Source organism: Rhopalosiphum padi, chromosome 2 (genome assembly GCF_020882245.1).
Source record: "Rhopalosiphum padi isolate XX-2018 chromosome 2, ASM2088224v1, whole genome shotgun sequence".
In the NCBI taxonomy this organism is placed as follows: Eukaryota; Metazoa; Arthropoda; class Insecta; order Hemiptera; family Aphididae; genus Rhopalosiphum; species Rhopalosiphum padi.
The window spans coordinates 14,456,391-14,484,210 of NC_083598.1; the positions used below are offsets into that span (position 1 = coordinate 14,456,391).

At 28.0% G+C, this 27,820-nt stretch overlaps 1 protein-coding gene across 1 annotated transcript in view; it reads left to right on the forward strand.

The window, feature by feature from the left end:
* The window catches only part of LOC132922746 (protein naked cuticle homolog), a 63,782-nt gene that overhangs the window by 12,965 nt on the left and 22,997 nt on the right, over positions 1-27,820 (forward strand). The window contains exon 2 of the mRNA XM_060986427.1: positions 8,325-9,143. Coding sequence (XP_060842410.1) covers positions 8,366-9,133 — 768 coding nt within the window. The 5' untranslated portion in view covers positions 8,325-8,365 and the 3' untranslated portion in view covers positions 9,134-9,143. The remainder of the gene's footprint in view (positions 1-8,324; positions 9,144-27,820) is intronic.

The following is a 27,820-nucleotide window of genomic DNA, read 5'->3' on the forward strand; positions in this document are numbered from 1 at the left end:
TTATTATGCTATCTTTTTTATTATTGAGCAAATTTGCAAAATTAAATTGGAGTATTTTTTTTAGGATCCCCGTGCCCCGCGACGCGCTAAATATGTCTGTTAATATAATGAATAATTCGATTTTATAGAAACAGTAAGTAAACGATGCAATGGTATTATAAAACTTGATCAACTTTGTTAATGGTGCAATGAATAAAATTTTAACATGTAAACAATGGGAGTCTGAGAGGATTTTCAATTTAAACGTAAATTTCCATATACACACTCCAAGTTTTGCGTACATATCGTTCTAATTCGATTGATTAAAGTGATTACACAACGACGGAAAACCAATTTAAATTGTTATGCCATTCAGTTTTACCTTACAGCTTTGTGAAAAATATCCGTCCTTGAGTATCAATAAATAGTTTAGGACTGCCATATTATGTGCGGGGAATGGCGAATCCACGACACGCGATCCTCTCAATCACAATTTATATTTGAGTTTTAGTACCTACCTATAGACAAAATATTATGTAGGTATTAATGGTATTATCGTTAATCAAATCGACAAATAATAATTAATTAAAATAATACGGTTAACTGAACGCGACGACCTTGCGGCATTGTCGGGTTTGAAAATAAATCGTATAACGAACTTTGTATGGAAATATGACCTATAACTGTATAACTGAGAATTTTTAATTGTTTATTGTGGTTTTGACACGATAAATTCAAGTACTATACTACTATGACGTTGAACGAAAATTAATATTTTGGCCAAGCACAAAGTCGTCACTACCGTTCCAGTTGAGTGTGTAATACAATCATGGATGTTGAATGTACACAAACAACAAAAACAATTGGAAATTTTATGTTGCAGCCCGTGGGTCAACAGTTCAAACAATTTTCCGAACAATATATATTCTTTTAATAATACGTCTGTATTTCGTTTTTTTCGTAATGTGACGAGTCGATTATTTTAAAAGTTATATAAAACACTCGAGTGGAGAACGAGTGTAATATTATAACAATATTAAAAGGAACTTTTACAAAAATAATTTAGGTATCAATGTAACATCATCATGTTATCGAACGCCGTTCGAATTTTTGATATAGATCATGTGTCACACTTCATTTCGAACATTTCCGTCACGTATAACTGTATTATATAAGTGTACATAATATAATATAATAATAATAATATTTTAACATATTTAATAGTATACAGTGTGATTCATCAAGCAACTTACTTCATTTTCCATTGATAATGCAGTTATTCAAAATTTTATTTTTTAAATTTTTAAATAATTATACTTAAAGACCATATTTTCAAGTACTTGAGAGTTTTTTTTACCATTTAAGGAATATCACCACGTGGTGATACAAACTTTTATTTATCAAATGAGAACCAACATTTTTTACTTTGAATTATTTAGCAGATGATTTTTTTTTTAAATTATTAAGTATTTAAATCAAAATTGTAATGAAACGTTTCCGAGTTATCAAATTTGATATACATGTCTACTAATAACGGTCGATGACATTAGCCCTGGCGCCCGGCTATACCTTATACATAACATTAAAATATTACTTAAAATTACTTCAATTTAAAATTTGTTTAGATATTTTGTTCTTATTGATTATAATCAAAAAAAAAAAAATAATAGTATAATAGTATACTATTCAAACAATTTTTATACTTTAAATTTATACTAGATTAATGTAGCTTATATAACTATAGTTCTATAATTAGTCTTTTTAAACCAATACTTCTTTGTTATTTTATTTTGTATTATTATATAAACAAATTATATTTAAAATCTATAATATTATTATATACAGTATGTCCTAAATGTACGTAATATGTAAAATAATCAATTATTTTTTGAATTATTATAAATTGACATACAAAATACTGCAAGTTATCAGAATACCGGTTAATCTTAACTAAAAGCTTCACTAATAATTAGATATTTATAAATTGTCATGAAACAAAAATCAGCGTTTCAATCGAGATCGATTAAATCATGCAATTCGTGTTTTGCTAAGTAACATAAGTCATAACTATTATTCTTGGAAACTCAAAAACATAATACATAAACAAAGTGTTATAAAAAAATACTATCAACAAAATGGCTATTTTGAAAATTTAAAAACTTAATTGCGTAAAATTTTTTTTTTTTGATAATTTATGAATTTTACGCCATTCAATCAGAATTTTCATACTTAGGTATTATTGTAAAAAAAACTACATTTAAATATATTTATTTTTCACGGAGATAGTAAGGGTAATAAGGGATTTTCGGGACATACGTAACTACAATAAGTAAATTTGGTACCTTAACTGATTAGCGATTAACGACAACATTAAATAACATGACGGCTCACCAAAGTTCAGTCTTGAAAATTTCCTTGTTTTATAGAATTTACATTTTTGTAAATTCACAAAATAATTAGTTTTATATAATATATTTTATGTTCTGTGCATAATATATCTCAAACAGCTCATTCAATTTTTAATTTGAATGTATCAAAATTAAAAAAAACATTACCTCCCGAGTCCCAAAAAAGATGGTTCTCATCTGACAAATACAATTTTTATGAATTCCACAGAACACTCATTAAATGGTACGAAACAATTTCTCAAAATATAGTCATCAAATATATTTAAAACTTCCAAAAATCAGATTTTGAGGGGAGCATGTTTGGTGAATCTCATTGTTTATAAATATAATATCGTTTCATAGTGAATTTGCGTTTTCGGGGAAAAGCATAGCAGTCTGATAGTGAATCCTGTAACTAATATAATACGCATAAGACACGCGATTCTCGAAACGTTTTGCATTTAACGCAGCTAAATAGCCTATTATTATAGCCCAGTAGCATGAAACCAACTTGGACATTAGTGATGACGGAATAATCCAACTACAGGACACGATAATCGCGAAACTGGGTATTGTAGTTGGCAAAGTTTGCGGATGTAAAATTAGTAGTTATAATAATATGAGGAACCGTCTAACGTCGATACCTGTCTTATACATAATATGAAGATAGTCATAATTTTATAATTTTTTATGGCAACACGCATTTTTAATTTCTTATTCCAAAGCAGAGTATATTTTTTTCTAGAATATTTTTATCTATAAAAATCAAAATTTCTGCGACAGTATTTATAGTATTTGTGGGTATATAATATATACACTATATATATATTATACTATATATGATAGGAATAGTGAGGTAAAATTTTGCGGGGTACTTCTATAATACTAACCTATTTCACTCATCTAAACTTTAAATACTTATTATTTAAAGTAAACAACTTAAACAATTATGACCATAAAAACTTATCACTCATAAATCATAAGCTTTTGGTCTAAAATAAAATTTCTATTTATAAAAATATTCCGAAAAAAAAAATTCTGATTTGGAATAAGGAATTAAAAACGCATGTAATAATTAAAAGCGTATAAATATATGTACAAAATGATAACGATAAAAGTACTAAAAAAGTAAAAAATAGTTTTTTTTTTTTATCAAAAATGTTATTAGCATTCAAAATAATAAGTGTTTTTTATGTTAACCAGCGATCACATCAACTTATACATAGCCGTACAAAGCATGGTACATAAATTAAATTAATTTTTTTTACAAAACTGTTGTGGATATTTAAAACCATATTTTATATATTATACATACTTATATTTATATAGGTATTAGGTAAGTATATATACTTGTATGGGTTATATACTTATATATATATATATATTATATAGCGGCTGGTATAGTGGTATATATCGAAAAACTTTAATGAATTCAAATTAAAATTTCAACTCGAGTGCATAATATTATTAAATATTCTTTTCTATCAGACTTCGGAAAAATTGTTGAGCACTTGGACGAAGAAAAACAACGTTCTTGAATTGTGTCGGGGGATTAAATTGTTGTTATGCTGCGTATTCCCACAACAGAACGAATATCTACGACGTATATTATAATATGTGTTTTGAAAAATATTATTTTCTAAATTGGATTTGTTAACAAAGCGTAAAATATTTGTGAAAAATAAAAAAGGCAACAAATTTTCGTTTTAATATAGTATAAATATACTATATAGCATGTACAATGATATTGAAGTAATTGAAGTAAGTATACAATATGAACTGTAGAACCGCGGTGGAGTCGCATATTTTGTTTTAAAAAACACTGCAGCTAACAACTGTCCTGTGAAAGAAAACCAACCTCGATATTGACATTGGCCGATATTTTTGCGGATACTATAGGTCCCGGTCCCCAAATTTTGATTTTCAAATTTTAACGTAAACATAGACAATAGTGATACAAATAATACAATATACAATAAAATAACATTTATAAGAAATATACCTATTGCCTATACGCTGATTGACCATTTTTGCTCTCAATAGTTTTTTAATCGTAGGTACGTATGAATAATGAAGATCGACCATCATTGAATTAAAATTTAAGGGGATTCCATCATCCCGTGATTTTCTGTCTTTGTGTTACACACGCGTGATATAGTATTTTTGGCTTTTTTTTTGCCAAACATACCAATTGATCTAATGAAGCGATAAGATTTCTGAAAACAAATTTGAATATGTCGTCAAGTCTATTTGGAATCGACTTTCTCACAGCTTTGATATATTCCTCCAAATTCCTAAAAAAATATGTTAAAAAAGAGTAATTAAAAATTGACGTATTTCAATTTTCGGAGAAGTTAAAATCAAAAAGTCAAAAATCTGGGAAAGTCAATTTCAAGCAGACTCGACGAAAAGTTCAAATCTGTTTATAGAATTCTTATTGCTTCATTGGATCAATTGGTATGATTGGCAAAGGATCGGTCTAAAATCCTATGCCGCGCGTGCGTTAGACAAAAACAGAAAATCACGGTATCGAATCCCCTTAACATATTTATAAAAATATTGCAGTTATTTATATCCGATGACGAATTACACTATCGATAACTGCAGAGTGGTCACCTACTTGTTTATTTTCCTGCTTTTCATATGATACGTATATGTGCGTGTGAACGTGGTGCTATTCACATTGCAATATGCACTGTACAAATCGAATAACGATAATAATATAGCATAATACGTCATACATATTTTTGCCAATTATTATAGTATGTCTCATTGAAGAAAACATTTTCGTGACTTATTATTCAATATGTATTTTTTTTCTTTGGGGAGGGGGGAGTTAAATACCCTAAAGCCCTACACTTATAGTTGTGCTTATATGGCTTGTAGCAATATGCGATTATAGAACAACCTGGCGGCGGCAAACTGGCAACTACCTGCATAGTTTTTTGTATAATATATTAATAAAAGTTCAGCTTACGAGTTACGGATAGAGACAAAAATTGTAAAAAAAAATAAAAAACAAAAAAAAACATTGTTCGCAATCATATTGTAACAGTTTACGGAGCTGTGAGTACCTACATAGTTTATTCGTACATAGGTACTATATACTCACGCGTTCGGTACACGCCAAAACGCTGAATAACCATAAATTAAACTCGGCCGCCCCGTGTTCTCTATAATGTATACAATAATATATTATATATTATATTATACGCATACACACACATACCTATAATATATATATATATTATTATCTACGTACGCGTGTATAACCACGTGTAACCCAGTTACCATAAATTTTAACTTCATTATTTTTTAACCGAACAAAACCGCACTGGGAACGACCATGTATATATAATATATATATATCATTATATTATGTATAGTCGGGTTAAAGTTCATTTGGACACGGTGCTCCCTCCCTCTTCCGCCCACCGTACCGGACAAGTACGCGTAATATTACACACGTTACGTTCTTTTGTGCGCGAACGTATATTGCGCGCAATGTGTGTGTGTATATTGTATATATATCGAGTGCCTCTAGGTATATAATGAATTCTTGCAATTTGTTTAAATTGAAAGCAACGCATTTTCGTCGCTATCGCGCGACGATTACTATATTATTAAAACATACGTGTCACGTTCAATTCGTGTTTTAAACAATTAGGTTTATTGTTTAGGGCTCTATCCACACACACGATAATAATATATTATACGATGTCAGCATAATGTTGTATTGATGTCTTTTAAAAATAATTGTTTTAATGTATTTTTCGATGATTATTATTCTATCTGTAACATACTAGCATGTTTTGTTTTTCCATACAATAATATTTTATTAAACACGCATATTTATCATCACGATAATTCATAATAGTGACTTGACACCACAAAATAATATTACAGTAGTTGCCGCTCATTGGACTTTGGAGCTTTAAAACTAGAACATTTTTAGGTTATTAATCGGACGATTCAAACGAGTCCTTGAGGCAAAAGGTCCGAGAATAAAAACAATAAAACATAATATATACTATATTGTGCATTGTAATAAAAAAAATTAATTTAGTTATTTGTTTATAAATATTAATTATTATACATTTCATAATATTATATTATGCATATTGTCATTCATAAAGGAAAGAAAACGTAAAAATTAATTAAAAAATTGTTTTTAATTAATTTTGGTTCGTAATTATTTTAATGTGATGCAATTAGTCAATAATATAGTATTAATCATCAAAATATGGACTAAATCGGGAATATGGACTAAAAATGTAGAATAATTGTGCGATTCAAAATACAAATTGGCTCCAATAATTCCAATTTCCATTAACTAATAGTGTAGTAGGTACATATAGTCCAATAGAGCCATGGAGGAATATGGTTCCTATGTGTAGATTATACACATACACATTATGTATAATTGTGTATACAACAATACAGCCAGTTTGAATCCAATAATAGGTCAATGCATATGAGTTAACTAATTACGAATCTAATAAATATCGATCACTGTATAATAATAATTTTTATTTTTCGCTGGACTGCTCGAAAAAAATACGTTTTCATACGAAAAAAAAATCACAAACTCGATGGCGTTCAATCTAATTTTACCAATTGTATAATATTATATTATACGACACCTACGTCGTAATGACTATACACGAAAGTATTGAAATGATTACTACAAATTGCAATAATATATTATTATAATGATATAACTGCTTATTATAAGCGGACTCGTATTTTATTTTCCCTACAACGATTCATAGCTTCGTGACGCGCGTACGTAATATTGAAATAATCGATATTTACCTACCTATTTTCAAAATCGCAAAAGATATTCGTTTTGAATTCGATTATTGGCGTCCGTATACCCATATTATAGTATATTATTATACATACACGTATAATATAACACTCGTAATACGAGTACCTAGGTTAGTACCGAAGTCCACGGGGATTCGATGTGCCCGGGAAAATGTTTTCGTAATTTTCCGTTCATAAATAACGGATGAAAATCAGTTAAATCTCTACAACCACTGCAGCAGCAAAAACTATAAGTAATATGGAAAAAAACAATATTCTAGGTACAATTGCAATCATAAAATAATAATAATAATAGAAATAATAACTAAAATTTATCGACAGTAAATATTGCCGTCGAGGAGGCAAAGAAAAATGTATCTTTTCGACTTGTATAGTGTAACTATTGAAACCGATAAACTGTTGCGCGGGCAGTGGGCTACACGTAAGCATATAAATTCAATTGAGATTACACTTTTACTCAACCAAACTTATGTGGTTGATTTTAAATTACATTTTTTTATGTTAAAAGTGAAAATAGAACAGAATAGAATGTAATATGTAATATACAGTTTTCATCGTAGTCACAATTTTTTTTATTAATTTTGACGAATGTTGTACCATGTCATAATAACATAGTATTATTATGATCTAACTATTTAAGCGAAACAAATAATAATAAAAATCAAATTTTCAATGTAGATTGTCGATTACTAAATAATAGATTACGTTTATCTTTCATATATATATAAATTGCCAATAGGATAAAATACTCGAAAGTATTATTATTATTTTTTTGTTTTATTTGCAAATTCGTATTGTTAGTTGGCAGTTAATTAACTATTTAATAGTTATTAAGCAAATAACTAATACAAATTAATTCTCGAAATCAAACCGTTTGATGTGGATATTAATATAAATGTAATCAATAATTTATAAAATATAAAAAAGCGGTATCCGAGAATAATATTTTTACTTCCGGTATAGCATCCATCAGTTATCACGATTTTATGAATTTCAGTTAAAATATTCGAAAAGTTCGAGTTCGTAAAAATTGATGTACGAACCATCCTTAGTATTATAATATTATATTAAAGCGACGTCATACACAATAATATATTAATGTAATCGTCCGGTTTGTGGATCACACAGGTGTCGGTGGGGCACGTACGATTCGACGACGCCGCCGCCGCATGTTCAAGACGGTGCGCGCCCAACACGGCGCCGGCAACTTGGTGGCCGAGCTCGAGTACACGATATTGCCGCAGACGGACGACCGTTCGCCATCCGTGTCGAGTGGCGAGGACGAACCGCCGACGTGCAGCGCTGTGACCGCGGGCCACCGGACCCATCTGCACCATCACCACCATCACCAACAACAACAGCAGCAGCAGCAACAGCAGCAGCAAAAACAACAGTACCAGTACAGGTACCACCAGCACAGCAGAGACGGGTCGCAGCATCCTCAGCCGCACCACCATCACCACCACCGCAGGTCGTCGTCGTCGTCGTCTTCTTCGGCGACGGCCGACGACAGCGGCGGCGGCGGCGGTGGTGCGGGCACCCGGCGCACCGTTGTCGTCATCATAGCGATGCTGGTGCTCGGGTGCGGTGTCGTGGCGGCCGCTGTGCTGGTACCCATACTGTTGGCCGCCCGACTCGTGACCGTGCCCGCCTCGGCCCGGTTGCAGACGTTCGCCGTGGCCGCGTCCGGCGTCATCCATTCGGCGCGCGGCGACTACGTGCAACTGCTGCCGGTCAAGCACGCGCCGCCCGGCACGGTTATCAATTTCGGACCACCGCCGCCGCCTCCGTCCACGGGCCACCGGCGCAAGAGACGATCGGCTGCGGCCAAAGTGGTCAGACCGCGCCGGAGACGACCGATCCCCGATGTTCGACACCGGAAACCGGTCCGGACCGACGACGGTTTCCGATTGTTGGACTTCCGGATTCGTCAATAGTGACGACAAAGTAAGCGGTTATTATATTAGATTATTTATCATAATATACGTATACGAGCGCAGCTATAGTCGCTAAGTTTTTCCGGATATCTCACACATGCTCACAAACATACGTTATGTTATATACAACGCAACTTCCGTTTTTGAATAAAGTCTTTTGCTTCTCGTTGATAACGGAACCGTAGCTATTTTACAGATTATTTTCTTTGAAAAAACAAAAAACAACAGAATATAGAGCATTTTGCTCTATTATTAAAATGCATTGCCATAATCTTATAAATTTAAATATGTATTTATCATTTTCTAACCAATTATTTATTATTATAATAATTATTGTTCCATGCATATTTTTATGTTAACCTATACAACTATATAAATTATAGTAAAATATTAGGTAATTTCTTATTAATTTAAAACTATATAATAACCTTTAATCAAAATATTGTGTACAAATTATTATTATTAACTATTTTACATACGTAAAATAAATGATTTTAATATTTAAAAACGTACTATGATATTTTGGAGAAAAATACACATGATTCCATTTCAAAACAATTTTCATGAAAATGGGAAGTACCTTTTTTTATAGAGGAAAATGGTTCTGTTTGATTACGGTACGTACATCTCATCATCTGTTTATAATGTATGGATCTTATTTCCGGTCATGGATAAATATTATAATATGGTTAACTTAGTCAAAGTGTTACACTTGTTATAGATTGTATTTCGAAGTTTAGTTTTTCTTAATTTTTGTCTATGTGCAATATATTGTAAGATTGCGTGAATTTATAGGGCGAATTAAAGAAAAAAAAAATATATATTTGTGTTTAGATATACTTTTTGTTATACGATAGCACTTTCATCTATGAGCTAAGAATAACTAAGCATATTAACTCGCATTCATATTTTTGTTATCATATTATATTAATTGTTATAATTACTTTGTATTACATTTTTGCAATAGAATTTTTTTAACAATATAGACAAGATATTATTATTTTGTCTTAAAAATTCATCAGCAGAAAACAATCAAATATCATTAATTATTATGTATAATATTTTATGAAGATTTTTGATTAATTTTATAGAATATTTAATATTTATAGAATCATAATAAAAATGTATCGAATATCATAATTGTCTCTTTTTTTCTAGATTATTATTACTTAAATAAAAATTATTGGAAATTGAAAAACTTTGTTTTTTCGTGACAAATTCACTTTACACATTAATACATTATAATCTTAAATTGTTTATAAGTTAAAACTGAAATATAAAAAGCTATGTTGCGTTTTAAAAACTAAAAATTGTGTCAAGTTTCATGAATGTATCCCAAAGAATACAATTATCTCTTGATAAATTATATATAATATAAGTATATAACAATAGAATATTGAAGTAAATTAATATTTTATGTTGAAACAAATATTTTGAGACCCATCTCGCCTTGGGTTCCCCAGCATTAATTATAATAATTAAGTAAACGCGTTTTGGTTTATAATTGAATTAACATAATTATATAAATTAGCCTTATGCATATTAAGATATAATATTATGTTAATTTGGGGGTTGATTCTATAAAAAAAACACGCAAACGCGAATCAGTGAACCATTTAACAAATTATCCAATCTAATCTACCTTTAGTTTTCAAAATAATTCAAATCTTTTAAGTCAATACTAACCTGCAATATCTTCATAACGTAATCTCAAAGAGATATAAGTAATGAAAAAAATAAAAATAATAATATATTTATTTATAAATCGTATTATCATTAACTAAATATTTCTAATCAAATGAAACTATTAGGATCAGTAAAAGTGATATAAAATACAATTTATTTAAAATGTTCTTATTTTTTTAAAAATAGAATCATTGTTTTATGTTAATATATTCCTTATAAGAAATTTGTAAATTATTTGTAAATAATACGTTTATTATACGGATTAAGAATTAGCAAAATTTATAATAAAAAATAAATAAATTCAATTTTCGAATGCATTCAAAATTAATTTTTTAACTTAATAGTTTTTTTTTACTAAAAATATGTATATAATTATGGTCATTAAACGTTGTAGGTATATACTTAACGTCTTAACTTGAGCATAATACTGTATTACGAGTATTTGAAAACATTTTAAATTTTTAAGTGGATATAAAATGTATAGGTATACAGATAATTTTGATTTTGTAAAAATACCCCTAAAAATACCTTTTAAGTGGTTTATATTTTCATCTAATTAAATTAAATTAAAAATTAAAATTGTTATATTTAATCTATTTAGTCCATGTTTCTACCATTAATCATGGGATTTTAAATTTTAAAATACATCAGAAATAATGTTTATATTTCAATACATTAAAAATATTTACATGTCCATTATTGTCCAAGTACATTTTTTAAATAATAATAAAAAAAGTAATCGGTTTTTACATTTTGTTATGATTTTATTCAGAAACACAAACATTGTTATTCTTAAGGGATTTCATATGTTTCTTTTTAGATTCAGTTTGGGGCAAGGAAGCTATTGGTTTTACAATGACGTGTGTTTTTTTCGGTTAACACTTTTTTTTGGTAGTAAAAAAGCTTAAAAAGTTTTATGCAGCACCTCTACAGATTGGAAATTGAACATAGATTGTATTCGAAAGTGAGGAACTTTCCAGTTTCCAGTAGTTTTCACGAAAATCGCTAAAATGTTAGAAACGTCGTTTTAACCAATGGCTTGACCAGATAAGTTAGAATGTTTTTACCACAAAATGATGTATTTATTGTTGTTCTGAAATCAAAAAAAAAAAAAATACTAAATAAAGTTTATCTATATTCATTGAACCGTTTTATAAAATCAGTGATAAATAAAATAAAATTTTAATTTTTTCATTAAAGTCGATTGAATCAATTGAGACCAACAAAAGTATTTTTGTTTTATCAACATATTTTTATTAAGGAATATATAAATTAATGAAGACACGTATTCTTCGTTTTAGTTTATTACATTTACGAAGGAGCTTAATTTATTTAAAGCGTATCACAGTGAGGAGCCGGCTTGTCTTAATCGCTTTTAATTATAGTCGAGATTGCGGATCATCCATTATTATTTTTTCCTCATCACAACTTTAATCTAGTTAAACCACGAGAGTATAATATTTGAATTGGAAAGTGTTTAAAATTAGTTATATAATATATACTTATTACTTATATTAAGTTATTATTAATATTATTATAAGAATCTCTATTTTAAAAACTCAAATAATAAATTAAATTTGCAATACAGACAATACAGTTACAGATTTCACGCCGGTTTATAGAAAAGTAAATATAAAAAAATCAATTTTTAATAACAGTTTTATATTAATATAAATATTTTATAATCAACTTTCGAAATGAAAATAAGTTTTAAAAGTTTTTATTATATTAAATCAATTAAAATATACAAACTAATTGTACCGAAATAAGCAACACGTTTATTTTTTTCGAAGTAACCAAGGTATTATGTTGAGCTTTGTTTGTGATATTGAGAAAATTTTTGTGCTGTTGGAAATTCATTTTTATATTGTTGATAATGTTATATGATATTACGGGTGAGGAGGTTGATGAAATGATTCAAAAATTATATTTTTCAAAAACCATCTATACCATAATTTTGTGGGAATTATGCATTTATTAGTGGATTGATTTTCAAATTTTAATTATTACATATTAAATTTGTATACCAGTTGTATGTATTATTTTAAAGATTATTTTTCGAAACTCAATTACCTATACTTGCTTACACCGAATATAGACATAGTTCCCATGAACGATGTACCTGTACGATTCAGTATTTTGTGCAGCAATGTAGCATAGTTAATACACTATTAATTATATGCGCTATAAATATAATATTATAATAAAATTTATAAGTATTTTATTTTTGGTCAAAATATACTCATTTTTGCAATGTTTGTTAATTATATTGTTATATTAAAATATTTTTACTATATTAAATTTATAAAAATAATGATATTTTTACATTTAAAGTAGTTATAAGTGTGCCCTGTGATAGAGGGGTAGAACGAATTTAATATGTTGTTGACAAAAATCATTAGAATAGATCCTAGTAAAAACTGATATTTTTATTCAAACGATTCTTGAGTAGCCATAATTGTAAAAGATAATGGAGTGTGTGTATTTTTTTTAACCTATAAACTAATAAATATTAAACTGTATATATTAACTTTTGTTTTAAAAAATGAGACCGCTCAATTTTTTCAAGATTTTCGGAAAGAAAAATCATAGAATTAATATTTTTTGTTCTGTGGCTTTAAAATGCTTATATATAGGTACATAAATAGGTATTAGCTTTTGTCTGTCGATCATTTGAAAAAACAAAAAATATTTGCATTTAAATAAACTATACATACTGTAATAATATAATATATTTGTTATTATACAGCTATTCAATATAATAATATATAAGCACGGGTATCATTTATAACCTTACAATATACAAGATTTAATGTTTTACAATTTCAAATAAAACGAAAAGAGTGTGTAATATAGATATACCTATTTCCATCTAAATTTTTAGGATTTTAATTTGAAATATTAACACAACATTTTTAAAAAGCCTAATCTTTAGTACATATATACATTTTAATAATTCAGAAAAATATTATTGGAGCTTTGATTTAGATACACACAAATATTTTCAAAAAAATTATTTGTTTATCAACATTTTCAGAAAAAATGCTCGGTTTCAATGAAAAAAAAAAATGTGTTTTTATTGTCAAAAGAACACTTCTTAAATGTAATAAAACCTAAATATATTGTATAAATAAATTATTAAAAGAAAAAATTGTTTGTGAGTGTGTGTGAGGGAGATGGGTGAATACTGAACATGCTCGACGAATCACACTGGATAACTAATAAGGTATACATTATAATGTTTCAACTTCCAATCCAAATAATTTATAATTTTTAAATATCGTACAATCTGTGCACACATCGTTCGCTTCAGCTTAAAAAAAATATGTGCTTTTTTCCCGGTATTACACGCATAACGTTCCAACTATACTTTATTTTTATTGACGTCAGTGGTATTACTGCTAGGTTTATATTATTATTATATTCTGAGTAGGTATTTAAAATCTGAAAATCATTTTAAGCTCCGAAACATTTTCATTGAAATATTATATACGACGTGTTATTCGATACTTGATAAGTACCTATACATGGCATTAATAATATGTATAATGTATAAATACGTATACACACGAGTAATATTCCATCCAAGTTGGGTTATTCATACATTGTATTCTTCCAAATTGTTATGTTTATCTAAGTTTTCTTTATGGCACACTGTACCACACGTTACACACATATTTAAATTATACAGAGTGCATATTCTCCCTCATTATTTTGCTTTAATATTTTAATACTAAATCTATTCAAATTTTGATTTTTGAAATCTTGAAGTATACTTAAGGTGCTATATAGAATATAAACTTCTTTTTTAAAAAATCTGAACCAACTTTTTTTAATCTAAATTATTAAGTGCTTTTTGTATTATTTCTTAGTTATTAAAATTGTTTATATTAAGAGTATAATGGGCTTTAAAATTAGTATTGTGAAAATATAAATTTATCCATTATTAGGTTTAGTATTTATTATAATTGGAAACCATCATAACAAATTATAAATGTTGCTAGATTTATATAAATTATTAAAATTAAAAATCACCATAGTCTCCATATCTTCCAAACTCATCATCAGTGTTTTTACTTTTTAGTAAAAGTTAAATAATTCAAATTTTGATGTTGATACGTCAACATTTTCGGAAAGATAATCCTCTAAATAGTTTATTGTATAAAAAGAGGTTGTTATCTGAGTAACAGAAGTTTTTATCTCCACAGAACACTCCTTAAGTTGTAAAACAAATCTTACAAATTTAAAACTATAGTCTTCAAGTATAATATTTAAAAATTACAAAAATCAGATTTATGGATTTATAAATAATTACATTATTGTAGAAAATAATGGGAGTGATTGTGTTCGTCGAATCACTCGGTATATTGCGTGTATTTTAATAGCTTATAGGTGCAAACAGTTTGCTGGTGGCCGTAAATTGGTTTTCCACCAGAACGCATCAATATTGGCTTTCCGGCGAATACAAAAGTCAATACTTGTATACTTATCGGTCATGTTTGTCGATATGCAATTACATTTCCAAATTATCTTGTTTGTATTCGTTGCATTTGTATTTCGAAACAAACGTTATAGAAATCATATTGAAAGTAATGATATCTAGTATAAATTGTATACTAGGAATACACGAAGTGTATATGTATAAATATTATTATCTATAGAATAATTATAATTCATATTATTAATATTATTTAAAAAAAAAATATTAATTCATTTATCAAAATAATATTAGAGGAATACGTATAAATTTAAAAACCTTTAATGAGTTGTAACAAATTATTATTGATATTTTTTGAATAAAAAAATAAAATCATTTTATTACTTATTAATATTGATTTCCAGTTTCCGGTGGATCCAAAAGTCAATACTCGTATATAAACTTTGTTGATAATGTTTGTTACTATAAAATTAGACATATTATTCCAAATTATCTTGTTTATATTCATATTTCAACCATATCGCACTCCGGGAAATCATGTTGAAACTCGAAAGTAATGAAATTCATTATATAATGTAGGTACCTGTGTGCATAATGCATATATTAAACTAACAATACCGGAATTACAATATTTGTGAGCGCATTGAAAATAATATTAGCAATTTCGATGTTTACTTATATCTCTAGAAAACTAGAGCGTCGAAAACTGATTTAAAGTATCGATTTTAAATGTAAAAATATATTATAACGTACCTAGTTTAGTTAATGTGACTGTATCTAAATGTTTTGTGTGAAAATATAAATTATTATTTCATCGGTGGTACAAACTAAAAAAAACATATTTCAAATATTATGCTGATTTCGATTACATTTATACATCACAGTTATAGTCCGAGTTCGGTACTCCGAATAAATTAAATAAATTATTGGATTAGCTTTACCGGGTTAACTGGCACTTGTCAGCGTTCATGTTTGACGTGCTAGTCAAAAATATATTTAATTTCTTATTAATTAATATTTTTCTATTAAAGTTGTTAAATTGTAAACAGTATAAATTATAAATACCCATTAAATTAAGTTTAATATCATACAGTAGAGTTTATAAATACCTATTCAACTATATTTAATTTCCCACGGATATAATTTCCCAATCTAAAATCCATATTGCACGCTGGCGATAAGAAGATGTGTAGTTTTAAATATTAATTTTATACCTAGCAAAGGATGTGAACCTCTATTTGAAATTTTGAACCCTCCGCAAAATACAATATACATGTTGTGTAAAATTTATTTTATTTGACTATACAATATGAACCTTGTAAACTCAACGATTTGGACACGATAATACTGTGTATGAAAATATATTATCATGTTGTCATAAGTTCTCATTGCCTGCACCAACATTGAACAATATACTCAGTTATAACTGGGTCGAGAGTCCTCTGGTAGCTCGCCCTTATTACCTCTGTAATTACTAATTACATTCATTACAACTGTAGTAGGTTTATTATATTTATGTAAATACGGTTTACTTAAACCAAGACATCACTACCATAGCAGTTACCCAAGACTTTCTTATTTTAATAATTCGTTATTTGAACGGAAAAATATACATTTTTTAACGGACCTTATACGCTATAATTACTAGCTTTTTAGAATATATATCCGCACCTTACTATGGATCGAAAAAAAAAATGCAATTATGTACAAGAATCTAAGTAGGTATATAATATACTATATATTATATTATATATTATTATTATTTCATTTCATAATATAATATATTTTGTTTCGTTTTATAATAACCTGCGGTGAATTAATTTTTTTAAACGCTCGAGCGTTATTATAATATTGTTTTACGTTAAATCCCGTAATTTCTATGTAATTTATACCTTGGTTAAATACTAAATACTATCTACAACCTGCGACGTAAATTTTGTAATTTAATCATAGAAACTGTAAATATATACTAAATATATTGTTAGGACTATATAATGACGTCCTAGATATCATTGGCGTGGATATCTCTATATTTTTTGTGTTATATACGTGAGTATTATAGTATTTACGATAAAATGTAAATTTCAAATTCCTTCCTGACAAAAGCAAACTTTGTGCGTTTAAAATGGGATGTTAAAATATTATTTAGGGGTTATTGTTAAACTTGTATAAGTTATATTGTGTACAACTTCCACCGTATTTAGTATAGTTGTGCCCGTATGGATTAAAAGTATTAAACATTTCTCTTTTTTGGAGCAGATGAGGCTGAGAGACTGTACATTGTACCTAAAAGTATGCAATATCATACCATACCTATAACAAATTCTATTTGATTAAATTGTTATGTTAAATGAATATGGCAAATGATTCTCGCAACGAAAAAATGCATATTATATCATATATACACATAGTTTCATACAGTAAATTTTTCTCATTTATACGAAAAGGCAATCAATTTGCTTCGGGTATTTCGTAACAATAATCGTAATTACAATGGTATGTTTTATTTTTGTAATGGCGATATTTCTGCTATTATTGTTTTTATTTAGTGAGCCACGGCTCCAGTTTCATTATTGTGTACTTATGATTATTGTTTTTAAATGAGTTCATTAATTAATATTGAAATGCTATTTACACAACAGTTTAAGTCGTATGATAAAACAATATGTTCGTTATTAAGGATTATTAAATAAATAGTGACTAAACGATATAATTATTACTTATTAAGCCATATATTTTTGTAATAATATAATGCAATGTTTTATTATTTGGTTTTCATCATCTTTATTTGAACAGTGTCCATCACATTCGTGATTTATTTATATCTATAATTGTATGATTAATGTTGACTTGTAATAAGTATACTACAATGTTTATAATATACAAATGTTTTATTTACTAATCTGTATTAACACTATGTCTGGAAATAAAATAAAAATTTTCTTACAGTTGATCAGAGAAATACAATTTCGGCTTATACAGAAATTCTGAATCTATGACCTATATACGCACCTGCATATTATTTAAACATTTTGCTCAAAAACTACATGATTAATAATTTATTGTTACACAAAATGCACAATTTTGTAACTAAAATTAAAATTATTTTACACACACTGTCTTCGCACCATTACTTATTATATCGATCTGCAGATAAATATTTAGACTGTTAAACAAATATAACTATTAACTACATATTATATTGTATAATAAATTTGAAATAACGATACAACTGGAAATCGTTATACTACGTACGTATAATTACTGTTACTAAACCTAACTTGTATTGTTGTGCGTCGGAAAGAATTATTACGAAAAAAAACAGTATTTTAACATAGTTTTGTACATTATTCGTGTATAAAAATTAGCCAAAGTTTCAAATTTTAAAGTGTGAAATTGACGTGTCAGTAAAAAAAACAAAGGTAGACAATGCCTATATACAGCTAATACGCTGACGATAATTAATTGCGATTAGGAGTTTAAAGTTTAAAGTTTAAACTACTAAACTATACTGTGTGGAACGCTGCCCTGTAAGCACTACACAGTGTGGCATTGTTAGATACATCATATTATATTTATATATACACTAAACAAAACACGATTCTTGAAAAATAGGAGCGGCGATAATATGATCAGATCATCGCGATTATTTTTATGTTAAATAAGTTCGAAACATACCTAATTTGAATTGGATTTTACGGTTGGTATTATTATTATATATGGGGATCTATAAAACACAGCACGTTCGTTATTTCAGAAAACTCTTTAACGTTTTTGAAAATATTGCTTTTCCATAGTTTTAACTGTTTTAAGTCGTTACAAAAAATATTTTCGGATAAACTAAATTTTTATATTTATTTTTTTTATCTTCATTATTTTTCAAGTTTGGATGACATCATACATTTTTAATTTCATGTTCCGAAATATAATACGCATTATTCGCAGTATTTCGATTCACAATAATTATATTTCGAACAAGTTGTTTATTTTTATATAAATTCAATTATTTTGCGTGTGCATACATATTATGTGAATATCACTGAACTTCTCCCTAACGAAATTTTATGACATTTTTTGTGCATTCGAATGGGTCAATGGATGTTTTAAATTCACAATTTTACCCGATAGGGGGTGATGAAAAAAGGTTCTAGGAAATGTTACTAAGGATATGGTGTGAATTTTAGAAGCTAATGATCTCGAGAACCCGATCGTCACGGATTTTTTCTAAATTTAAAATAATACTACGGATCAGATTGTATGCATAGTTTTATGGACCTAATTCTCGTCCACGAAATATTGAGAGATAAAATATTAGTAGCGCCATTTGTGATATGTACAGGAAAATAAAATTTAAATTTAACATAAAAAATGGTAAAACTTTTTTCCTGGCAAAGTCGAGCTTAATCTAACTAAAATAATTGTCAATATTGTATTAATTTAAATTTTTCAGTTAATTTTAAAATAATTTTATAAAAATCTATTAAAAAAATTAACGATTTGCCAGTAAACTGATACTCTATAAGACCGAGATACAACGATATAACACCGTGTGTTTATTCGGGCGGAGAATAAATATTGTTATTATAAATATTTAAAGTTTTGATGAACGGATTAGTGAACAAATATTTCACGAGGAACTTTAGTAGTCTGTATCACTCCATTCGGCTCATCTAAAATGTAATAAATTATATATATATATATATAACTCATTGATTACTCGTCAAAATTTAATTTTTACGTAATGAATAAGTATTCTAAAAATACATTTCTCTTCGAAATAAGAAATAAATAATTCTCGTTGTAAAAAATTTAAAAAACAATAACGATTTAAAATATTAAAAATATTTTCAAAACGTAAACAGTTTTTGTGATAGTAAGTGTCTCGTAAAATGGATCATCGCTATCTATACAAACACTCGTTATTATTCGAACGACGTTAAACGAGGCCAGGCCAATTATGTCCAAATAGCAACGTCTCGCGTCATTTATTTTGTATTGCAATCGTATTTCGGTGTTTTCTATAACGTATTAACAATAGTGTATTGAATACATTACGTATGCGTAGCGTTGACTCCTTCCTTCCGAAAAAATATCAGCCATTTCGGAAAACTTGTTGAATGCGCGCAAATGGCAAAGTAAATATTGTTGTTTTAACACAAAACAGAACAAAATAATAATACATATTAATATCAAATTATTATAAACAACAATAATGATATACGTACCTATTGTAGTTCTTTAGCAAGACTAGTTCGAGGTTCCGCGATACCGGTGTAGCGTCATTTGAATTTTAAATTTAAAGCCCTTTTACCTATAATACTTAGTTATAGCAGAGCTGGTCATTTCGAAAATGTTAACGCGTCACGGGTAAACGACGATGGAATTTATTTAAAAAGAGAAAAAATAAATGTCATTATTATTTAAATTTATCTATTTTACGAAATCGTTTCCCAACGCTATATATTATTATAATATTTATTTATACGCACGTGTAGACGCTACTAAAACCTATTACTATTATTATAATTTTCATTTTTCTTTCTTATCGTCAGCTCTGAAGTAAAATAGTGTACTTACGTACCTATATTATAATGATAAATTGAAACGTATTTTATAGCCACCGTAAAATCGTAATAATGCGATATTACTGTACTGTGTACAACAACGGGTACAATATCGCAAATCGATTATGAAACAACTACCTATATTTATTTATACGGTTTGTAAACAAGGAACACCGTTTGATCAGAAAACGAATAGCGTTTACTACTATTATGTGGGTTTTATAAGCCAAAAATATAATAATATGCGCGGTGAATATAATAAAATAATAATAATAATAATATGTAGTATGTAGATGTACACACATTGCAATAAACAGCAAATTGTTCACAGAGAGATAAATGAAAAATCGCCAATTCCGTGAAAATATGTTCCATCGACAGTGGTGTATTTAAAAAATATATACGTATGTATTATAATATCTTGTATATTATAAATTTGTAATAAACGCATAACACGTAATGACATTGCGATCCGCAAAAGTGATTAGATTAATGCGGCGCCATTTTCGTGTTTTCGTATAAAATACATTTATTGCGCGAGATGAAAATGAATTATAATAATAACGAAATTCGAGGCCTAGGCGGCTAGGCGAGAATTTAGTGACTTTAAAGTCTATAAATATTATACATCATGTTGTATAATATAATTTTATTTATACACATATCGCGTATAATACGACAGCGGATACAAGGGTGGAGGCCGGAGGGGTCACCTTATACATTCCGTTTAAAAGATATACCTCTCTCGTTTATTAGTTAATAATATATATAACATTATTATATTTATAAATTATAAAATCTAATAATATATAGTGAACGCCGCTTATAAAATTCACTTTGGGACCAGCACAGAGTGAGTCTTATAATCCGAATGAATCTATTAGACAAAGTGGGGGGGGGGGAAACAAAAATTTTAATTGGGTACATATTTATGAATTTTATTTTACTACATATTTTGCTTTTATTTTAATCTACTTTATACATGTTTAATATTACATATTACTTATTAATGAATCTATATTACGATGATTGTGCCAGTGTATTTATAACTCACACTACAATAAAGATAATTGCGATAACATTTGTTGTACATTCACACATTATAAAGCATGATCAAAACTAGTAATAACCAACAAAAATATGTAATTCTTAAAAACCAATTTATTTTCTAAATTTTAACCAACATTTTTGTATTTTCTACTATTTTTTTTTCCATGAGATTTGAGTCTTAGGCCTTATAACCTTAGGTCTATAACCGAATTTTTTAAAATGTATTTGGATACGGTCCGGGCGATTTTGAGTTTAATAAGCGATTGAACCTTATATCCACGAGTCTTATAAAGTTATAAGCTGCGTCCACTTTATAATACTACAATATTAATACAATAATATTTTACATATTAAAGTGGCTTATCACTTTTTAAAACTAAGAATATTTATTTTATTTTGTATTTAAATGAGTGTACGACGACCGATGAAGAGTCAAGTGGTTAAATAGGTGTTAAGTGATGGTTTTCACCAAACTTTACATCACCTTTATCAGCTGCAGTGACGTGGTATTACATGTATAATAACACCGCTCATGTAATGATATTTCCTTTATCAATAACCATGTTGTGTGTATCTACAAAACAATTATATATAATATTTTGCTATGCAATGTGTATTTATATTTTATATTTGTATGTGCTATAAGTGCTGTAAGCCTTTTACGTTGATAATATTGTAATAAACGAGATTTTCGAAAATTTGTTGACTAACTTCTTATCTGTCCATTCAATTACTTCGAGTTCATATATATATATATGTTGTGTTTAGGCCCTATTTGAGATTTTTAAAAGTGATGCCAAAATTTAAGTAGTTAAATTTTTTTCAACATTACAATTCACTTTTCTTTAATTATAATGAATAGGTCAATACTTGACTTAGAAAAGAAATGGTAGAGGTACTCTGATGACACATACAAAATTTGCGTCCATCTATACCTAATTAAAATACTGAGTATAACCGTGGAGGTGTTCATCCTTACATCACTCTTATTAGTTATTACATCAGTCAATACATATTACCACAAATCAACAAATATTTCATAACTTATTAGTTGTTATACTTACTTTCAAAGTTTCAATCATAATCTCAATATATATATATATATACATTTATAATTATATATTTTAATATTTACATAACAATTTATTTTTGTCTTAAGTAACTAAAATCTGTCCCAATGTAATTATAATTATAATTTAAAACATAATATAATATAATATATTAAGACTAAGATGACACCACGGGTGATGCCTATAAGCTTTCAACAAAATTAACCAAAATCATTTTTATAGAGTAAACAAATATTTTTTTTACTCTACAAACTTTATTTAATAAATTCCATAAATGAGAATCTTATTCATTTAAGTTAGAATCTTCTTATCTTTTAGGACAGCAGACGTCATCTGCAATTTTCTTCTCTTCAGAATTCACGATAACATTATACATAGTCGGCTGAGTTAAATGTTGAGATTTATTAATGTTTATGTAAATGTTTATACATATCGATGCATCAGATAAAAATATTTACAATTTACATACATTTTGTGAAATTTTTTTTTTGCATAAAACAATATATCAACTATAATTATGTAAATATAAATTAAAATCACGATAAATTAACAATTAATAACCGTCTCATGCGTCTTAGTTGGGAAAAAGTAGAAATATACTAGACTATTTAAAAATTTAGTTGGAATATTCAATCGCTCTCTATAAATTCTTCCACGCACAAGTCGAATACTGAAATAAGCACTTAATACCCATACTATATTTTTTTAGCGATGAATGCATAATGGTGTCGAACAGTTGTATATTTAATATTTTAATAAATAAAATTTATTAACTTTTTTCACTTCTTTATTTTTGGATTTTGGTATACATATAAATATATATTAGGTACATTTAAATACTTTATTAATACTATAATATATATTCTACGAGTATTTACAAACTATAATCTATAATTAACCTAACAGCAGGCTACAAATTAAAAAACATGTAAATATAAAAATGATACTAAAATGTCTAAGAGGACGCTTCATTCGAATGTGTTCTTCGTCGTACAGACGTACAATATAATAAAAACATTAAAAACGGTTTCACGCAGGCAAGATCTAAGGTTCAAGTTAAACAACCTAATTTTCACACTATAAAAAGAAAAACGTTGGCTGTGCAACATTATTTTTAGTTTTTGATATCACTATAATGCAAAAGATCTTATCATTTCAAAATCCATTATTATTGTGTTTTTAAAATTTAAAAAACTTATTTTTGTAGATCTGATATTGAAAAAATAAAAACGATTTTGTGCAGTTCAAAATCTCTTCTTTCTAGTGTGAAAATTTGGTTGCTTAACTTGGACTACAGCCTGAGTGGTTCTTACCCGCGTGAAATGGTTTTAACTATGTTGTACGTTTGTAAGACGGAGATAACACATGTTGGTAAAGCGTCTTCTAAAGGGGATTCGATACCGATTGTTTTTAAGAAGTTCAATATAGGCTATTTTCTTAGTATTGTTGTGTGTTTCGTGTGCGCTGTAAGTAATAATTAGTGTGTGTAACTAGTGTAAAAGAAATAACAGAGCGCTTTCGCACGCACATGTCAAAATCGCGCTACACGAACATTAATTATGTTGTTTTTTTTTTTGTTTAAAAGTAGGTACTTACTTTTAGACATTTCTATTAGCTAACATATTTTATCTAATGAGATATCTGAATACATATTATTTAAATTCGTCAAAGAGTTTATTTGAAAATTATTTTCTTACATAATTTTTAAGTTAATTTCTTCAGCTTAATATTATAAAATATTAAAATGTTTAGTAATCAAAATTTAAAAACAAAATATCGTATTGTATGTTTTGTATGCTCACTTTAAAAAAGATTAGATAAGTCGTTATCATGTAAATTGTATTGAAAGTTCAAAAATGTTTTCACAACTATTTTATCCGTTTATTAATCGGAATCGGTATAATAATATTGGTACTAGATAGGCCCACTTTGGTAGAGAACACAGCCGGGAATCAAAAATCAATATTAGTGAATTTAAAATTTCGTATTTAAGCTCTTCGCAAAGAATACGTATTCTGGTAATCGAGTATTTTTTGAGTCGTATTTAATCAATGGTGTTGTTAATAAAGACATTATAAATTATAATATCTACCCATAATACTCGTATACCATTTAAGTATACATAATAGTATAATATAACATTTTATCTAAAGATCATCGGTGCGTTTGTAAGTTGTACGATGTCATGTAAGTAAAACACAAAAAAGTATAAGTGTACACCCGGCTACCCCCGAATGACACCGTCCGCGTCCGCTAAATCTACCAAGGCGACGACGTACCGCTTTGGCACACTAAATCTGTTTTTTTTCTATACGTTTGTGTTCATCGTGCGAGTCATTATTTTATTTTTTTTACAAAGCCTATTTTACACTCACACCACAATGACGTACCGACCGAAGGCATAATAACAATAATAATATTGTCGTACACGCACACGAAAATGGGAAAACTCAGGGGCGGGGTGTATGGTTCAATGTTTATATGACGTGTACGAAGAATTCAATGTATTATTACGATGCGGTGGCGGCGTTTGGTTTTTACGGTTTTCACGTTTCAAACACTATTCTTGTTTTTCTTATTGCTTTTATATTATTTTTTACGGCATTTCTCGCAAACGCTTTCTGCGCATATTGTCGTGTGTGATGTGATATACGCCGCCGCCTACAACGACGACGTCGTTATCGTCTTGACGGCCGGTCGCCATACCATCGGATGGTTTTTGCTTTCGGTTTTCTCTCTCTCTCTCTCTCTCTTTGTTTTTCTGGCATACGCGCACTCGGTCTGCGTAATATCGGTCACGGCCTTTTACAAATAATAGGTTCAATACGTATAGTACCCACAATCCGACAATCATATTATTTATTGAAATAAGTAATTCATATACACCGGAGTGATCTATTTAACGTATAAGAAACGCATTATTTCAAAAACTATTGACCTTTTTTAAAAATGATTTTTATTTTTAATTGTTCAAAAGACAAAATTGTTCTCAAAAATTATATTTTTATTATTTTCATGTTATTTTTTTTTTACTTTCTTAATGACAATATGCATTTTTAATTCCTTATTTTAAAGTAAAATATTTTTTGGAATATTTCGATACATAAAAATTGAATTTCTGACAAGCTAGCTTATGAATTATATTATTTATTATTATGACTATATAATGAGTATTTTTAAGTTATTATGAGGAAAGTAGGTAGTATTATACAATATCCCGCAAAATGTTGATCTACTGCTCAGTTCGTCTTAACTAATATCCTGGTTTAAAATGTAAAATCAAAAGAGTATGCTGTCATCCAAAATAGCAAAAATCTTAAAAAATTATAACGATGATAAACAGTAAAAAATATGGTTTAACCGGTACATATTTAAAAGGAAATATCAAATATATATATGTGGTTGTGGTTTTTAAGATTTAAAAACTATTCGACTGATTTTGACGAGTATTTCAGAGATATTTCTCAGTAATATTAGAAAAGTTTAGAGAATAGTTTGGACAACGTTTGTTGATTGGTAAACTTTTACTTTTTTATATTTGTATTGATTTTATGCCATATAATATATAAACTAGTATTATATATTAAAACAGTTAATTTTCGCGAGCAGAGTTTAAATCGATTAATAGTTCATGAAGTTATTACATTTAGGTACACAGAAATACATCAAGTGTAGTTGTATCCAGTCGATTGGATTTGACCACAAAGCGAGGTTCAGTGACGCCGGTACGCTGCACCGCGGTCTGAGATATTATGTTAACACTAAAATACGCTAAGTGCCGTATTTTATATTGTTTGTTTTTTTCGGGCTAAGTCGGATAATACAGATAGTTTAATACTATTAAAATATTATAATAAATTGATAACAATAATAATATTATTATATGTACAAAAATATAAAAATATCTTGTCGGCGCGTGGAAAAATGTTTACCGTTAGCCGTTAGGTATATTAGTCATATTTTTATACATCTTGATGTTTTATAACAAAAACATGACATAACGCCACGAAAATTTACATATAAAAAAATACACAACATATAATCAACAGGCCATTCGATAGATACAAAAAACAATATTCGATTGTCGCAGATTTAGAGTCATCGATGTTTATATTATTGTTGTTCAGTGTATTATAGTATAATATAGTTGTGCATAACCTGGTACAATGGTACATTGTATAAGCTGAGCACGTGATAGAATTTAGCTGGGAATTTTGTATAAGGCACTGTGACCACAATAATAATATACTGTACTTAGGGGTTTTATTATTAAAAACATTAGGGAATGATCGCAATTTGAGAGAAGAGCTAAATCCAATTTGTTTTTAAGAAAGACATGTAATATAATTATTTTATAAATATTTATAAATTAATAAATGATTACCTATTTAATAATTAGCGCAAGTAAGGAATAAGATACTTATATGTAGGCATAATATTTAAAAATGCATAAGATAAATATTTGTGTAGCGTACCGTTACCCGGGGTCCGACCATAAAAAGGGCATAGAATCGTTTGTTCGATTTAATACCGTAATATTTTATTTATGAAATACTTTTAGTAATAACAGTTTTTAATAAAATAGCAAGTACTGCTATAGTATTGATTATTTTGAGAGTTTGAATTGACAAAAAGTTAAATTGTTGAATTTAAACCTTTTAAACGTACATCTAGCGTACTATAATATCTGGAGAAAATAAATTAAGAAATTATCATTGTTATCTGCATCGTAATTATTATACAAACCTAAAATACTGAAATTTATACTAAGCTATTAAAAAAATTCGTTTCTCTGGGTTAGGTTAGGTTAGGTGGACAAAGCGGGTAAAGTATGAGATCGGAATAATAATATTTTAAGTTGTATAGGTACATAATTATA